We start from the raw sequence: 18,475 nt of genomic DNA, 5'->3' as shown, positions 1-18,475 counted from the left end.
GCTGCAGCAGCCATCTAATATTAATAAAACAGAGATATCTTACCACTGAAACCCTCACTCACTGCTGTTCTCCATTTTCACTTCTCCTTGATAAAAAAGTTGCATTGCTGCGTGTTGGAGATGTATCATATTTCAGTATAACATATAAAAGTGGCTCAAATTAAAATTAAAAACTAAAAACTAGAGTATGTATTAATGTCTATGAGTGTAGTAGTCATGGTTCTGTGTAATATCTTTGCTTTTATTGGCATGTAGTCAGTGTTTTGGTATGAACTGACCTAGATCTCTTGGACCAAATCTCCACAATCTGTGTGTGTGTGTATGTGTGTGTGTGTGTGTGTGTGTGTGTGTGTGTGTGTGTGTGATTGTAAACACGTTCCTGTCTCCCTCTTGCCCTCAGGCTCTCAGAAAGCGGAAACTGTTCCTTATTTTTCCAAACCCGCCTCCGAGCTGTTCTCCTACAAACACTGATCTGTGATCAGCTACACACACATATACACATATGTATATACAGCTCTGGATTAAATGAAGAGATCACTTCAGTTTCTGAATCAGTTACTCTGAATTTGCTATTTATAGGTTTATGTTTGAGTAAAATGAACATTGTTGTTTTATTCTATAAACTACAGACAACATTTCTCCCAAATTCCAAATAAAAATATTCTCATTTAGAGCATTTATTTACAGAAAATGAGAAATGTCTGAAATAACAAAAAAGATGCAGAGCTTTCAGACCTCAAATAATGCAAAGAAAACGAGTTCATATTCATAAAGTTTTAAGAGTTCAGAAATAATCAATATTTGGTGGAATAACCCTGGTTCTTAATCACAGTTTTCATGCATCTTGGCATCATGTTCTTCTCCAAGTACAGATCCCTCCCTCAGACAAAGTCTGCTGGCTAATCCTGCTGTGTACTGAGGTTCTCAACCAGCAGAACAAAATGATATTTCTTCAACAAGAAGATCAAGTGGGTGTGGCTCCAGTGGGGGTCTATGACGGATGAGGGGTGGAGCCAGAGTAGCTATGCAGGTTTCCTTATTGTGATATCACAGTAATAAGGGAGGGGCTTAAAAAACGGCTCATAGAAGCAAAAAATTCTCTTTCAACTAATTCACTGAAAACAGATAGATGGATGTTTTTTATATTTGGAGTGTTTGTAGTGTTTATAGTGTTTACATGGGCATTTATGCTCCAAAGTGGAAATACAAAAACACGAAAAAAGTGAGTTTTGCTTAATAATTGTATATAAATGAACATTGTGAGTGAGTGAGTCCAGTCGTATCTTTTTTTTTTTAGATGGCACGGTATTAGGACAGGCTGGTTTTGATATTTTTTGTGAAAGGTCTCATTTTATTGTTTTTTCATTCATTTTTAAATGTCTAGTTGTGTCTCTTATGAATGAAAGCCCTGTGAGCTGGTTTTTTTTGTGCTCCGGTGTTTCTATTTATCCCTGCTTTAGTTCACTGGATTAGTGGTCTCTGACGAAAGACAAGATTTCGGCTCTTGCTCATGAATATTCATACATGCAAACATGTACATCGCCTTTTAGCTAAACTAACGCTACTAATGCAACTATTGTTTCAGACTTGGTGATTCTGTGCTTGGGCAGTCTCACCATGTTGAAGCTCCTGAGTATATATACGCTCTATATCATAAAATCAGACGTGAACGGTGCCTGCTTTGACCGGTGTTCTGTCGAGTTCTGCTACCTTGTCAAACCGTGCTTCCCTAATGTTTATTTAAGGTCTCAGTAAAACGCAGAATCAACTGGAGATCCGATTTAAACCTAAAGTTACTTACCCAAGATAGCTAACGCTAACTAGCTGGTGTAAACAGAGCTGTAAGCTCTTTAGCTGACGAGAGACCGTGTCGGCTCTTCTGCTGCTCGGCTTCAGCTCTGCCTGTGGGCAGTCCTGAGTCAAGGTGGGCGGGGCCATGAATACTAATTCACGGGTTGATGTAGACACGGTGCTTTTCCTGATCGACTCGTTTTTTTTCTGAATATTTTCTGTTACTAGCTGCTGCAGACAACGAGGAAGAGTTTGAGGAAAAGTTTCATCATGTGCAGCATCATAAACAACTCAGAGAGACCTGCTGTATTTCACAAACAACAAGAAAAAGAGGATTTTAGCAGAAGGAGACCTTTTTTAGCTACTGTAAGCGCTATACAGCAGCTGCGGGAGCTGATCTCAGGTCAGTACAGATGGGTACCAGCAGCAGCTGATACTGAGTGATGGATCTGACCCACATGCAGCTGCTATCTCTCTTCTGATGCCCTGTTTCCTCCTGCGTACCCGTCTCCCCTCTCAGAGGAAACGCCAGCGATTAGCCACTGCAGACAGACGCCCAGACTCTCAGATAACACCCAGCACGGAGATACGCTAACTGATCTCAGATCATTCAGCTCCGCACAGATCCACCATGAATTTATCCAGTATGAATCTGCAGTGATTTTATTTTTAAAGCAGGTTCTAAACTCTGGACCTGGAGAAACACCAGGACTTTATTCTCTTTACAGTGAGGAAGAGACAGGTCGAGAGACATAGAGACAGAAAGAGAGAGAGAGAGAGATTAGAACAGATGGAAGTTGTAAATGTTGAGTGTGTGTGTGTGTGTGTGTGTGTTACGCTGATAAACCTGTTAGAAGTTTTTCTCCTGAGAGAAACGCCCCACCCATCCTGATCTCTCTTTCTGTTTATCTCTCTACAGTCGTCCTTTTACCCCATCCCTCTTTCTTCACATACACTACTGTGTGTGTTTGTGTATATATATATTCTAAAGGCAGCGAAAAAGCTAGCCCTCAGGGAAGTTAACGGCTAATGCTAATGCTGCTCCAGCAGTGCTAGCTGGGATAAGCAGCAGGCTACCCTACGTCTTACCTCAACCACGAACCTTAAACCTGTAGTCTGCTGCTGCTAACCCCAGCTATAGCACTGCTGGAGCAGCACTAGCATTAGCCTACGTTTGGGTAGTGCACCTCCTGGTGAGAGACCGTTGACTACTAGACACTATGACTCTACTGTGCACACAGAGACCCAGTTTTTTACTCAGTTGAAAGACTCTAAAAGAGGTTGCATTATTGAACTGGACCTTTTTAGTCCATGTATAATTTTAAAACATTTCTATTGGTCTATTCATCAAAAACAAATTGATAAAATATAAAGAGCAGCTGCTTTAGAGACAGATGTACTGAATGAGGTGGTTGAGTGAACGAGTGTTTTAGGGAAAAGGCGTTTCTGTAAAAGGAAAGAGAGTCACAGCGGCGGCCGAGCCCCCCCCCCCCCATATATCTTTCCACTAACTCACCGTCTGTCTACTGCTCACACACAGAGAGAGAGAGAGAGAGAGAGACAGGGAGAGAGAGACAGAGAGAATGTATATATATATAAGAGAGAGAGCTGGTGTAGGTGGGCATGGTAACTTTTCTGCTGTTGGGAAATTACAGCAGTGTGTGTGTTTGCAGTGTGTGTGTTTGCAGTGTGTGTGTGTATAGTGTGTGTGTGTGTGTATAGTGTGTGTGTGGGTCAGACAGGCTCAGCGGTGTTTATGTGAGGGTATAACTGTCAGCTTAAGTGGTTATTAAAGAGAGGCTAATTATAGAACATCCCAACTGCAGCTCCACCATCATCCAGCCCTGCAATAATGTGGAAAAATCACCAACACACACACACACACACACACACAAAAAAACTTTTATTTTGACACTTTAATTTTTGGTGTTTTTTAGTTGGGTGCTTTTATTACCTCTTTTTATATCTGTGTATAATTTTAATGCTTTTATTTTGCCATTGTTATTTATTTAAGTGTCATCTTACACTTTTATTTTGCCGTTTTCTTTTGATGCTTTATTTTGGCACGTTTACATTGGCAGTTTATTTTTCTGATGGTGTGTGTGGTGCTGGAACATGTGCTTCAGAAAAGCCAATGTTTTGTAAAGGCACTGGCCATTTTATTAGAAACACCTTCTTGGAACTGCATGTTGGTGTGCAGGGTGGAGTGGTGGGCAAACAATATCTGGTCTTGTTCTAGTCCTGTAATAGTCTTGTGTTGATCCTGTACTAGTCCTGTGGTGGGCCTAAATTGATCCTGTAATTGTCCTGTGTTGATCCTGTAATAGTTTTGTGGTGGTTCTGTAATAGACCTGTGATAGTCCTGTGTTGATCCTGTACTAGTTTTTTTCCATGCATGTTTATTATGCAGTTACATCCAGGCAATGGAATTGAATTGGGTAAATCTGATCTGAATTACCTGAACTGAACTGAACTGAAGTTATTTGAATGTACTGAATTAAATATATATTGAATTAAATATACATTATAACTGTAGTCTTTAGTTCTAGGCTGGATAGTTACTGTTTATTAGGAGGGTAAGCTTTCTCTCTCTCTCTCTCTCTCTCTCTCTCTCTCTCTCTTTCTGTCTCTCTGTTGACGTGTGGGCACACGCCTTTGACTCAGAGAGAGAGAGAACATCCCAGAATAACATCAAAGTATACACCAGTTCCAGCAGAGCGAGAGAGACTGGTACAGGGAAAAAGAGGACAAAGAAAGAGAGAGAGAGAGAGAGAGAGAGAGAGAGTAGTGTAATGTTGAGGTTTGCATCCCACCCAACAGTGCTGTAAAAACCTGCCTTACCATCCCTAAACACACACACTCTCACACACACACACACACACACACTTACACACACACACACACACACACCCTGTGTATGGGAGATGAGGGCTGTGACTCAGCTCTCTCTCATCAGAACTCAATTATATTCTCAACCTGATGAGACGCTGTTGACAGATTCTGATATATAATACAGATGGGGCATAAAACTATTACATACAGACACATACTGTATATATATACAGCTAATTCAGTTTCTGAATTAGTTTCTCTGAATTTGCTATTTATAGGTTTATGTTTGAGTAAAATGAACATTGTTGTTTTATTCTATAAACTACAGACAACATTTCTCCCAAATTCCAAATAAAAATATTCTCATTTAGAGCATTTATTTACAGAAAGTGAGAAATGTCTGAAATAACAAAAAAAGATGCAGAGCTTTCAGACCTCAAATAATGCAAAGAAAACAAGTTCATATTCATAAAGTTTTAAGAGTTCAGAAATAATCAATATTTGGTGGAATAATCCTGGTTTTCATGCATCTTGGCATCATGTTCTCCTCCACCAGTCTTACACACTGCTTTTGGATAACTTTATGCTGCTTTACTCCTGGTGTAAAAATTCAAGCAGTTCAGTTTGGTGGTTTGATGGCTTGTGATCATCCATCTTCCTCTTGATTATACATGTAATATGCATTTGGTATATGTATTATATGTATTTATGTACATAAAGCATAATATATAATGTGTGATTATTGATTATTTGTGTGTATTGTCTGTGTGCAGGTACGGGAGATCCTGGGTCAGTGCTCGTGTCCGTCCCAGTTCCCCATGACCAAGGTGTCTGATGGGAAATACAAAGTGGGTGACTCCAGCGCGCTCATCTTCATCAGGGTAAGATCTTCCTCACTCGCATTTCTTTATCTGGCAATACGATTGGACCAGTCTGACTGCATTGTGCCGAGTGTAAAGTTTGGTAGAGGGGGGATAATGGTACGGAGCTGTTTAGTTTAGAAGTTGGTCTCGGCAGGATGAACCAGAGTTTATGTGGATGTAGATTATGATGAACCCAGGCCTAGAAGGCCAATAATGAAGTGTGTTATTTATTGTGTGTGTGTGTGTGTTTGTGTGTGTGTACTAAAGGGAATTCCCATAAGCCCCTGCAGGTCTATAATTAGAAGTGAGGCTTTGATAATGATTTATACTGATAATCAGTCATTCTGAGCTCTGAATGGTGTTTACAGTTGGGTGACGGCACAGTGGGTGGGTGTGTTATTGTGTGGATGGAGGCGGTGTGGGTGGGTGGGTGTGTGTATTATTGTGTAGATGGAGACGTAGTGTGTGTGTGTGTGTGTGTTATTGTGCTCTATTCAGACTCCACCACGCCTGTTCATATGAACATTGTAAACAGAAATAGAGGCCTATGTCATTTCCTCTCCTGACTTTATCTCACTGAAGCCTGAAGGTCATCGTCTGAATCTTAGCTGAGTTAGTTTCTGTGCTACTGTTCTGTTAACTCTTACTAACCACCTCAACTCCGTAACCAGCTTAGCTCCGCAACCATCTCAGCTCATTTCTGCGACTTTGCTGTTAACCCTTACTAACCACCTCAACTTCGTAACCAGCTCAGCTCCGTAACCATCTCAGCTGTACATTCATTTCTGCAACTTTGCTCTTAACCATTAATGACACATCAGATATGCTCAGCTCCGCAACCATCTCAGCTCCACAACTGTCTTAGTCCCCTAACCATCTCAGTGTTACAGCCAACTCTGCCTCTTTGCTGTTAACTCTTACTAACCATCTCCGCTCCGTAACTGTCTCAGCTTCACAACCATCTCAGCTCTATAACCGTCTCAGCTCTCTAACCGTCTCAGCTCTCTGTCTCAGCTCTGCAACCGTCTCAGATCCAAACCATCTCAGCTCCGCAACCATCTCAGCTCTGCAAACCTTTTAGCTCCGTAACTGTCTCAGCACCTTAACCATCTCAGCTCCGCAACCATCTCAGCTCCACAACTGTATAAGCCCCGCAAACATTTTTGCCACAGTGCTATTAACACCTGGCAAGCTCAGCTCCGTAACTGTCTCAGCCCCTTAACTATCTCAGCTCTACAGCCAACTCTGCCTCTTTACTGTTACCCTTACTAACCATCTCAACTCCGCAACCATTTCAGCTCCGCAACTGTATTAGCTCCGCAAACATTTCTGCTACACTGCTATTAACACTTACTAACACACTGGGCATGCTCAGCTCTGCAACCATTTCAGCTCCCTAACTTTTATTAGCTCCGCAACTGTCTCAGCTCCCTAACAATCTCAACTCTACACCTCTGTCACTGTGCTCGTAACCCTTACCAACCTATACTAGATATGGTCAGCTCCGAAACCACCTTAGCACCTTAGAGTATTTGCATGCATATAGATGGATATAGCCTGGGTGGGTACAACACCACCGTTACCACCTCAGCTCCATTACCACCTCAGCTCCGTTACCACCTCAGCTCCGTTACCACCTCAGCTCCGACACAACCTCAGCTCCGACACAACCTCAGCTCCGAAACCACCTCAGGCTCAGACACAACCTCAGCTCCAACACAACCTCAGGCTCAGACACCACCTCAGCTCCGACACAACCTCAGCTCCGACACCACCTCAGCTCCGTCACCACCTCAGCTCCGACACAACCTCAGCTCTGACACAACCTCAGCTCCGACACACCTCAGCTCCGTCACCACCTCAGCTCCGACACCACCTCAGCTCAGACACCACCTCAGCTCCGACACAACCTCAGCTCCGACACAACCTCAGCTCCGACACCACCTCAGCTCCTACACCACCTCAGCTCCGACACCACCTCAGCTCCGACACCACCTCAGCTCCGACACAACCTCAGCTCCGACACCACCTCAGCTCCGACACCACCTCAGCTCCGACACAACCTCAGCTCTGACACCACCTCAGCTCCTACACCACCTCAGCTCCGACACCACCTCAGCTCCGACACAACCTCAGCTCCGACACCACCTCAGGCTCAGACACAACCTCAGCTCCAACACAACCTCAGGCTCAGACACCACCTAAGCTCCGACACCACCTCAGCTCCGACACAACCTCAGCTCCGACACAACCTCAGCTCCGACACAACCTCAGCTCCGACACCACCTCAGCTCCGTCACAACCTCAGCTCCGACACAACCTCAGCTCCGACACACCTCAGCTCCGTCACCACCTCAGCTCCGACACCACCTCAGCCCTGACACAACCTCAGCTCCGACACCACCTCAGCTCCTACACCACCTCAGCTCCGACACCACCTCAGCTCCAACACCACCTCAGCTCAGACACCACCTCAGCTCCGACACAACCTCAGCTCCGACACCACCTCAGCTCCTACACCACCTCAGCTCCGACACCACCTCAGCTCCGACTACACCTCAGCTCCGACACAACCTCAGCTCCGACACCACCTCAGCTCCGACACAACCTCAGGCTCAGACTGGAGACCCTTACCTGCAGTATATATACAGAATAATAGCTGTGGTTATATTGTTATTGTTGTATAGATGATGTAGGTGTGTGTGTGTGTGTGGATGATTCATACTGTGTTGGGAACTGAATTGGCTGGAGGCTCTGCTGTAATCAGTGATGATATCAGCATGTCATAATTTCATGTTCATTGTTTCACACCAGGGCTGGGCTGTGTGTGTCTGTGTGTGTGTGTGTGTGTGTGTGTCTGTGTGTGTGTGTGTGTGTGTGTGTGTGTGTCATCATCCTCCAGCAGCACAGACCCCATACTACTCACACACTCAACAGGAAACACCCCTGTACAGCGTTTCACAGCCAAGAGCCCACACACACACACACACACACACTCACACTCACACACACACACACACTTTCTCTTCATCAAAGAGAGAGAGAGAATAGACTGATAGGAGTGGTGGAGTGAGTGTGTGTGTGTGTGTGTGTGTGTGTGTGTGTGTGTGTTCCAGCTTAATAATAGTGTGTTGTCATGATAATGAGCAGGCGGAGTGGGGTGCCCAAAAGTAATGTTACGTAATTGTGAGTGTGTGTGTGAGCATAGGATTGTGTGTGTGTGTGTGTGTGTGTGTGAGTGTGTGTGAGAATATGAGTGTGTGTGTGTGTGTGTGTGTGTGGGTCTAAGATCTACTGCCCAGCTGCCCAGCATGTTGCCCCCTCTTGTATTATCTGCATCTCCATTGATCTGCAGTGCTGCTATTGTGTGTGTGTGTGTGTGTGTGTGTGAATGGATGTGATGTGAAAGGATGTGAGAATGTGTGAATGAGTAGATGAATCGAATAATATTTCAGTGTTTAAATATCAATATTATTATATTAATAATATATTTTATTTAAATATATTAACTATAGATTGGACATTGGTATTAACTATTATTGATGTGGATGGATATGGAAGGGAAGGGAAGGGAATGGAATGTATGGATGAATATAAACAGATATGGATAGATGGATGTTATTATATAATTGTATATGGATGCATATATATATATATATATATTAGGGCTGCCACAAACGATTATTTTTATAGTCGACTAATCACCGATTATTTTTTATGATTAGTCGACTAATCGGATCATACGTTAATTGAATATAAAACACAGTTTATCACAATAGAATGCAGCTGCTATTATACAACCAACATTAGATTTCAGCTATATGCTAACTAAAAATAAAAACAATTAAAATCATAGTTCATTAAACCTTTAATGAAATATGCAGCTTGTTGTAACAGACAATTATTTTACTGTTTAGCATAAAGTGTAAACAACTGTGTAAAATAAGGAGAAGGCACTGGCATTTATGAAACATCTCAACCGTGAGGTTGTTTGAACTATTATGAAAAAAAAGTATATTAATAAAAAATGCCTCTCTGTCCAGATATTGTGTACATTACCGTACACAGGGCAGCGGTCTGCACAGATCTGATTGGCAGAGGAGAGCGTTTGGTGATTTTACACCACACATGACTGATCTGTGAGTTTACTGCACCGAAAAGCACTGAAAACAGAAGCCACTGTCAGAATGAAATCCTTCTCTGTAGTTTATCGGTTTGGGCCGGCATTTGTGACGACGTCTGGGTCCGGATCCGGATCGCGGTCCGCCTATTAGTGACCTCTGTTTTAAAGCTATCAAGATGAGTAAGTTAAGTACTAAGTTAACGCTCTGTTTACGCTAATTTTAGCAGCTAAATAGCAATTTAGCTTCTTCGTCATTTAATCAGCCACAACATGCCTCCTTTTCAGGTGCTCGTGCATCGCGGTTGTGCTGCCGAGGAAGGCAAGTTCTTCATTGCAGATATTGCATTGCACGCGTTTCACTTTTATTTTCTTGGTGATCCCACACTTTTGAGTTCTGTAGCGGGGTAGCCATGAAACCAGAGCCTGTCTGTATAATGTCCTGAGATGTCGTCCACTACCTACCCCGGTTTCCACTACTGCGCATGTGCGTCCAGGACAGAAAGGCAGTCGCAGCAGTTTGGAGAGAAAAACAAAGAAAAAAAAAAAACGACTAATCGACTATTAAATTAGTCGTCGACTATTTTTATAGTCGACATAATCGTGACTAGTCGACTAATCGTGGCAGCCCTAATATATATATGTATATATATATATATACATATATATATATATATATATATATGTATATATATATAGTGTATGGATATAGGTATAAGTATGGTTATGGATGGGTATAGATTAGGGCTGGACCCGAATATTCGGGTATTCGGATATTCGTTCGTTGAGTAGGTATTCGGTTTTTAATTTTGGTATTCGGATATTCGTTTTTTTTCTCCTTTCCAGAGTTCCACCTCACTCTAACCACTTCTGTTCTCGCGGGTCCCGTCAGAATATCTTGCGCGTGGGACAGAACTGAACTGTTATTGGCTGGAGCGGGAGTTTAATCCAGACGATGCGGGAGCAAATTAATAAATAGTTAAGAAAACTGTAATAATTGTAAAAAAAAAAACCTAAAGAAAACTCTCAACGCGCAGGATGGACCGACACACACACGCACACACCGATGGTGTTTGGACTGGGGTAAGGAACGGGACCACACTATTCAGCGCTGCTGTTTTAATAAATATATAAGTAAATTTGAAGCATTAAATGTAGTTTATTTAATTTATATTAGGAACGTGGGGCGGGAGCGGCAGAAATGTGTATGTGGCGGGCGGGCGCGGGATTAAAAGAAGCAATTTTTTTGCGGCGCGGTAACGAGACAGAAACTCGGAGCGTGGAAGAGTGGGTTTAAAAATCTCGCGCAGACCTCTATTATACATGATAAAAAAAATGCAGGCTCTTCGAAACTGATTTATATAATAAAACGTAAGGGGTAATGTGGCAACAGTAGGGGCTAAATCGGTTACAAAAGCCTGGCCTACAAAAATGATGTCTGAACGAATTTCCTCTTATCTAATATAATTTAAAATGGTTTAAAAATATAAAATAATTTCTAAGCAAACGAAATATTTAATATTGAGCTTATAGCCCAAGTGCAAAAATACAAAATCAGTAATACGGCTATGCCCTGCACGATCCTTTAACCGAAATAGACCAAGTACAGTTTACAATGACTGTCCTCTAATATAATCAACAATGTTTAAGAATATAAAATACTTCCTGAACAAACGTTTTTTTTGTTTGTTTTTTTTAAGCAAATAGCCTAAGTGTGAAAACACAAACAGCAATTTACTGGGCTGGCTTGCGCAGCGGAGAAACCGTGCAGCAGCCTCCTAGCCTGCTTACGCAGCGGATAAGCCGCGGTGTAGGGCAGCAGAAATTCCGGGATAAAAACACAGAAAAAATATGGGGTGAAAACACAAAAATCCGGGATAAAAACACCAAAAATCCGGGGTGAATATGTCTCGTCGGTCAGAGCAAATTGAACATTTTCCAGTGGATTAAAGGGGCCGTGATTTGCTTTTTTTTTTTTTTTTTTTTACCTCTTTTTAAAAAAAACGAATATTCGAATATTCGCTTCGAATCAGTGCCGAATATCCGGAGCTCAAAAAACGCTATTCGGGCCAGCCCTAGTATAGATATAGATGGTTATAGCTTATGTTAATATGACTATGAATGAATAACGCCTAGGGTATGAACATAGCCTATTGACATGGATATAGACAGAAATAGATGGATATAGGTTTGGATATAGAAAGATATATATGGATATAGAGGGGCAAAGGTATAGCTATAGATAGATATATTAGATGTTGATAGATATAGGTATGGATATAGATAGATATAGATGGTATACTAAAGGATATACAGTAGATGGTATATGTATGGATATAGATGGGTATAGGTTATGGATATAGGTATGAGTACAGGTATAGATGGATATAGATATATATAGATATGTAGCTATAGGTAGGGTATATATTGTATTGTATGTATGCAGGTATATAAAGGTGTGTATATGTTTCTCTGCAGGTGTTGAGGACTCATGTGATGGTGCGAGTGGGCGGAGGCTGGGACACGCTGGAGCATTACCTGGATAAACACGACCCCTGTCGCTGCAACGCCTTCGGTGAGGTCACTTCCTGTTCTGACGCCTCATAACCGCTGGAGCGTCACGGCGTGGGTCAGAGCGTGGGCACCAGCGCTTTTAGTTTCACAATCCTCTGCTATATTCAGGTTCTGCTGGTTTCAGCATCGGGTTTAGAGGGTCTGTACAGAACACTTCCTCTCTCTGTGACGTTAGGAAATTTCCACGCTCTCAGAAATGACATATATCTACTATACCTCAGAATAACGGAAGCTCTATTATTACTCATAATCTATTTATGGATTGTTTTTAATGTTTAGAAACAAAAACACAGAAGTGATGAAATGATGGGATTCCCATCTGATTTTCCTACTAATTATCTTATTAATAATTAATTATTATTTATATAGATGTATAGGTATGGATAGATATGGGTAGAGAATTATAGATGTGTATAACTTGGGTGGGTATGGATGGGTATAGGTATTTCTGTAGATGTATAGATATACAGTAGATATAGGTGTGTATAACTTGGGTGGGTATGGATATGTATAGGTATTTTTTATAGATGTATAGTTATGGATGATTATTGGTATATATGTATGGATATAGATTTATATAGCCTGGGTGTGTATAGATGAGTATATATATATATTTATATAGATGTATTGGTATGAATGGATATGGATATAGATATGTATAGCCTAGATGGTTATTGGTATTTCTATAGCTGTACAGGTATGGATGGATTTGGTTATAGATGTGTATAGTGTCGGTGGGTATGGTTGGGTATAGGTATTTCTATATATGTATTGGTATGAATGGATATGGATATAGATGTGTGTATCCTAGGTGGGTATAGATGTATAGATATGGATATAGAGGTGTATATAGCCTCAGTGGGTATGGACGGGTATAGATATTTATATAAATGTGTAGATATGGATATAGATGTGTGTATATCCTAGGTGAGTATAGATGGGTATAGGTATTTCTTTAGATGTGTAGATATGTATAGATATGGGTATAGATGTGTGTATATCCTAGGTATGGGTATGGATGGGTATAGGTATGTATATTGATGTATAGATATGGATATAGAGGTGTATATAGCCTCAGTGGGTATAAATGGTTATAGATATTTATATAGATGTGTAGATATGGATATAGATGTGTGTATAGCCTAGGTATGGGTATGGATGGGTATAGGTATGTATATTGATGTATAGATATGGATATAGAGGTGTATATAGCCTCAGTTGGTATAAATGGTTATAGATATTTATATAGATGTGTAGATACGGATATAGATGTGTGTATAGCCTAGGTATGGGTATGGATGGGTATAGGTATGAATATAGATGTATAGATATGGATAAATATGGATATAGATGTGTATATCCTAGGTGTGTATAAATGGGTATAGGTATGTATATTGATGTATAGATATGGATATTGATGTGTAAATCCTAAGTATGGGTATGACTATAGATGTGTATATCCTAGGTATAGGTATGGATGGGTATGAGTATAGATGTGTATATTCTCGGTGGGTATAGATGAGTATATGTATTTATGTAAATGTTGTGTTGTGTCCTCAGCTCACCGGTATCAGCAGGGTAAGGCAGCGGGTCCGGCTCCTCACAGTAAAAGCTCCAGCGCCCACTCGTCCCGCTCTACCAGCCCGGGACCCCACTGGAAGGGCGAGTCTATGGGGGCGTATAAAAGCCCAGACCGGCGCTCCCTGGAACCGTCACACACCTGCCCCGCCCTGTCCTCCTCACGCCCCGGCAGAAGCCCCCACGTCCCGGCAGATACAGAACCCGGGAGAAACCCGACCACCCTGCTGCCCAGACCCCCACGAGACCGCTCTGAACCACGCCTCAACCCCCTCAGGTGAGTTACAGTGAGAGGTGTTTCTAATAAAGTGGCCGGTTAGTGTAGTATACTGTAATTTAGGTGTTTCTAATAAAGTGGCCGGTTAGTGTAGTATACAGTAATTTAGGTGTTTCTAATAAAGTGGCCGGTTAGTGTAGTATACTGTAATTTAGGTGTTTCTAATAAAGTGGCCAAAGTGAGTGAAAGCCCAAAAAGTGGAGCTAAAATGCTAAAAGCTAAAATGGGGGTGTTCCTAATAAATTGGCACAAAGGGAGGGGCTTCCAGTGGCCAGTTAGACAATGTAATGTAGGTGGGTGTTTCCAATAAAGTGTCCGGTTATACAATGTAATCTATTCAGATGTTTCTAATAAAGTGGCCAAAGTGAGTAGAAGCCCAAGGTAGGGGTTTCCAATAATGTGGCCGGTTGGACAATGTAATATAGGTGGGTGTTTCTAATAAAGTGGCCAGGTAGTGAAAGTTGATGGTAGGTGACCAGTCAATGTAATGTAATAAAGTGTTCCCAATAAATTGGCCAGTTAGTGGAAGTACAAAAGTAGTAGAGTGTTTCTAATAAAGTGGCCAGTGAGTAAAAAAAAATACATGGTTTATTGAGTGTTTCCAATAAACTGGCCAGTTAATCAGGGCAAGCATAATGCAGGTGATCAGTGAGCAGAAGCACAAATATTAGTAGGGGAAGTTGGAAGGTAGGTGTTTCCAGTAAAGTGGCCACAGTGTTAGTGTGAATATAATCACAAAATAGACATTTCGAATAAAGTGGACAGCGTAGAAGCACAAAGTAGGGGTTTCCAATAAAGCGGCCAGTGAGAAAAAGCCAAAAGGTTTAATGTGTTTCCAATAAAAGTGGTTGCACTGAAAGCACATGGGAGTTTAGGGTCATTGTCCTGCTGCATGGCCCAACTTGTCTCGAGATTTAGTTTCTGGACAGATGTCCTGATATTTTTCTTTAGAGTTCTCTGATACTGATTAATGATATAATTCAGAAAATGATGTTTTAAATCATATTTATGCAGAAATATAGAAAAGGCAGCGCAGGGCGTTCTGTTAACCCTTTAATGGAGAATTATCCTTTAGAGTTATTGTTGTTGTTTTAATAGAACTGAGTTAATTACACTTATGTTAATTTTCAATACCATTAAACAGTTTTGGGTCATCTTATTTCATTCATTGTTATTAGAGTTTATTTGTATAGATGTTTTAATCAACATTGCAAGAATTTGTTGAATAAAAGGAGATTAAAAGGATAAATGAAAGCACAAAGTTTAATGTGTTTCCAGTAAAAGTGGTTAATAACTGAAAGCACATGGGAGTTTAGGGTCATTGTCCTGCTGCATGGCCCATCTTCTCTTGAAATTCAGTTCCTGGACAGAGTTCTCTGATACTGATTACTACTATAATTTAGAAAATGATGTTTTAGGATATATTTATACAGAAATATAAAAAATTCTAAGAGTTCTTAATTCTCTTTATTGTTGCACTGCTGTATTTGTGTGTGTTTATTCCTGTGTGGTGGTCCCTGAATTAGCCTTTTCTCTCACTGACCTAGTTCTTTAAACCCCACCATAACACACTGCACTGCTCTGCATCTTAACACACACACACACACACTCGCACACACACACACACACACTCTCTCTAAAACACATGTACAGAGGGAAGCAACAGATTGCAGCAAGCAGATTGCGATAATCCCAGGTGACATTGGCCGCCTGCCATGCTTTCCAATGCCTCCTCCACCGCCCCCGTGTGGCAGAACTGCGGTACTGCACCTCAATTCCCTCGTTTTTCTCTTTTCTCAGACTAATTACTGTAACGACGGCTCGGATTTGGACGGGTTTCAGCGCTGTCCGCTGTTCTCCCCTCCAGCAGATTGTGCCGATTGGACAGAATTACCCAGAAGCCCAGAGAAAAGGAAATAAACCTAAAGCCCAAAGCTTTTCTCCTGCTCGTCACATGCTGTTTATACTAGCGTCTGTTATCACATGCTCATTAAACCTCGTTAAACAGCGCAGAATTAAGCGTATAATTAAGCGTGATATTTACCGATAAGGTGGCCGGTGTGCTCTGTGAGTCCGGTCCAGTCCGGTTCCGCTCTCAGACCCATTGTTCAGTATGATTACGACCGGCTGCAGGGTTTGCTTTGGCACCAGGCCTCTGTTTCCTCAGACTGTCTCACGGAAAAGTCAGGGCAGGACCTTCTGTTAACCCTTTAGGAGTTATTCTATAGAGCTATTGTTGTTATATACTGTTATATGCATTTACAACACCATTAAACAGTTTTAGAATCATCATATTTTTATTCCTTCTTATTAGAGTGAGTTTATTCTTATAGATGTTTTTGTCAACAGTGCAAGAATTAAAAACATTTATGAGTGCAGATATTTGCCCGATTAACTCATAGAAGGATGTCGATACTCAATAATTCATAGTGGATACTGAATAATTTCTTCTGGATACAGAATAGTTTTTGGTAGATACTAAATAATTATTAGAGGTTATTGGCTAATACACAGTGGATACTAAGAATTCATAGCAATTACTAAATCATTTACTGTGATTCTGAATATTCTATAGTGGATATTGAATAATTCATAGTGGATAGTGGAATAATAAAATGTTTCAAAACTATATATTATAGAATCCTAATGAATCATTCACAGTGTTTGCTAATACTCTATAATGAACACCGAACAATTATTTGTGGTCTTGAATAATTCATAATGGATAGTAAACCATTCATAATAGTTAATGAATAATTTATTGTGATTGTGAATATTCTATAGTGAATACTGAATAATTCATAGTGGATAGCAGAATTATTTACAATAGTTTCTAAAGAATTCATAGTGGATCCTAAAAATTATAGCAATTACTGAATCATTCACAGTGTTTGCTAATATTTTATAGTGGATACTAAACCATTTTTAGTAGATATTGAATAATTCACAGTGGATACTAAATCATTCATAATTGTTACTAAATAATCCATAGTGGATGCACGTTTGTTTTGGTTGATGCTGAATCATTTATAGTGGATACTAGTAATTCATAGCAGCTCTTGAATAATTTATAGTGTTTTGGTGGATACTAAATAATCCATAGTGGATACTAACAATTCATAGTAGCTATTGAATAATTTATAGCCGGTGCTAGTACGTTTTGTGGATACTGAATAATTAATAGTGGATACTATCAATTCATAGTAGTTACTGAAAAAATCATAGCGGATACTAAACAATTTTTAGTTGGTCCTGAATAATGCATAGTGGATGCTAGTCTGTTATGGCAGACACTGAATAATTCATAGTGGATGCTTGTAATTCAAAGGTGTTTCTGAAGAGTTCATACTGGATCCTAAAAATGATAGCTATTACTGAATCATTTACAGTGTTTGTTAATACTTAACAATATAGTGGATTCTTAACAATTCTTAGTGTGTCTTACATAATCCATAGTGGATACTAAACCATTCATAATAGTTATTGAATAATCCATAGAGAATACTAACCAATTTTTAGTGGGTCTTAAATAATCCTACATAATAGTACATTCATAATAGTTATTGAATAATCCATAGTGGATACTAACAATTCATATTATTTAGTGAATAATTCATAGTGGGTACTTGCAATTGATAGTTGTTACTGAATAATTCATAATGATTGATTTTTAAATTCATAGAGGCTACTGGAATATTTGCAGTAGACTCTCGATAAATCATGCTGGATACAAAGTCGCCCTTAGAAGATACAGTAGTACAGTATATTATACAGTAATTTACAGTCATTTAATACAGTAATTTATACTTGATTTATAGAGTAGTAATTCATAGTGGATACTAGAGTGTATTCCTACAGATTTTAACAATGCATTTTAAAAGCATATTTAAATAATTATTCTAAAGCTGCAGTTTACAGTCTGTATTATGAGGTTAGTCTGGATTCCAAACAGCATGGGGTCTGGTGGGGTTAACCCTCTCAGTGCCAGAGAGGCTGCAGGTGAGACAGGTGGGATTAGGGATTAGGCTAATCTCAGACTTCAGTCAGAGAGAAGACTCAGATCAGCAGAAGGCTAATCAGAGTTAGGCGTCAGGCGGTGCGTCCGAAAGTAAAACGTCACCGGAGTACAGTAAAACGTGACCGCTCGCTTCCCCCAGCCTAAACCCTGCTGCAGTCTTTAGACCTGAGATTAAATTTACCTAAAGTTTAAAAAATAATAAGTAGTACATACCTAATTATCCACAGTAATCACTTAGTAATTAATAATACATTACATTACATTTGGTAGACGCTTTTGTCCAAAGCGACTTACAATAGTCAAGTACAATGTAAAATAAGTTTAAAGGAAAAACATCTTTGGATAGGGATAAAAGGAGGACAAAGGGGAATAATAGGATAGAGGAGTGAAGGAGAGGAAGAAGGAAATGAGGTTAGAAGTAG

General features: G+C 40.4%; 1 protein-coding gene and 1 long non-coding RNA gene across 2 annotated transcripts in view; one reads left to right on the top strand and one right to left on the bottom strand.

Annotated features, from left to right (window-relative positions):
• Window positions 1-18,475, top strand: part of gas2l1 (growth arrest-specific 2 like 1) — a 69,920-nt gene that overhangs the window by 40,706 nt on the left and 10,739 nt on the right. The window contains exons 3-5 of the mRNA XM_007228771.4: window positions 5,397-5,504; window positions 12,085-12,181; window positions 13,741-14,035. Coding sequence (XP_007228833.3) covers window positions 5,397-5,504; window positions 12,085-12,181; window positions 13,741-14,035 — 500 coding nt within the window. The remainder of the gene's footprint in view (window positions 1-5,396; window positions 5,505-12,084; window positions 12,182-13,740; window positions 14,036-18,475) is intronic.
• Window positions 7,142-7,536, bottom strand: LOC125786942 (uncharacterized). Its single transcript, XR_007428922.1, has 3 exons — window positions 7,499-7,536; window positions 7,228-7,295; window positions 7,142-7,157 (listed from the first exon to the last, which is right to left on the bottom strand). It is a non-coding gene; the product is annotated as an uncharacterized LOC125786942 (long non-coding RNA).

The sequence above is a fragment of the Astyanax mexicanus genome, chromosome 22 (assembly GCF_023375975.1).
Source record: "Astyanax mexicanus isolate ESR-SI-001 chromosome 22, AstMex3_surface, whole genome shotgun sequence".
Lineage (NCBI taxonomy): Eukaryota > Metazoa > Chordata > Actinopteri > Characiformes > Acestrorhamphidae > Astyanax > Astyanax mexicanus.
The sequence above is the reverse complement of the archived record's forward strand: the minus strand, read 5'-3'. Positions and strand labels throughout refer to the sequence as shown.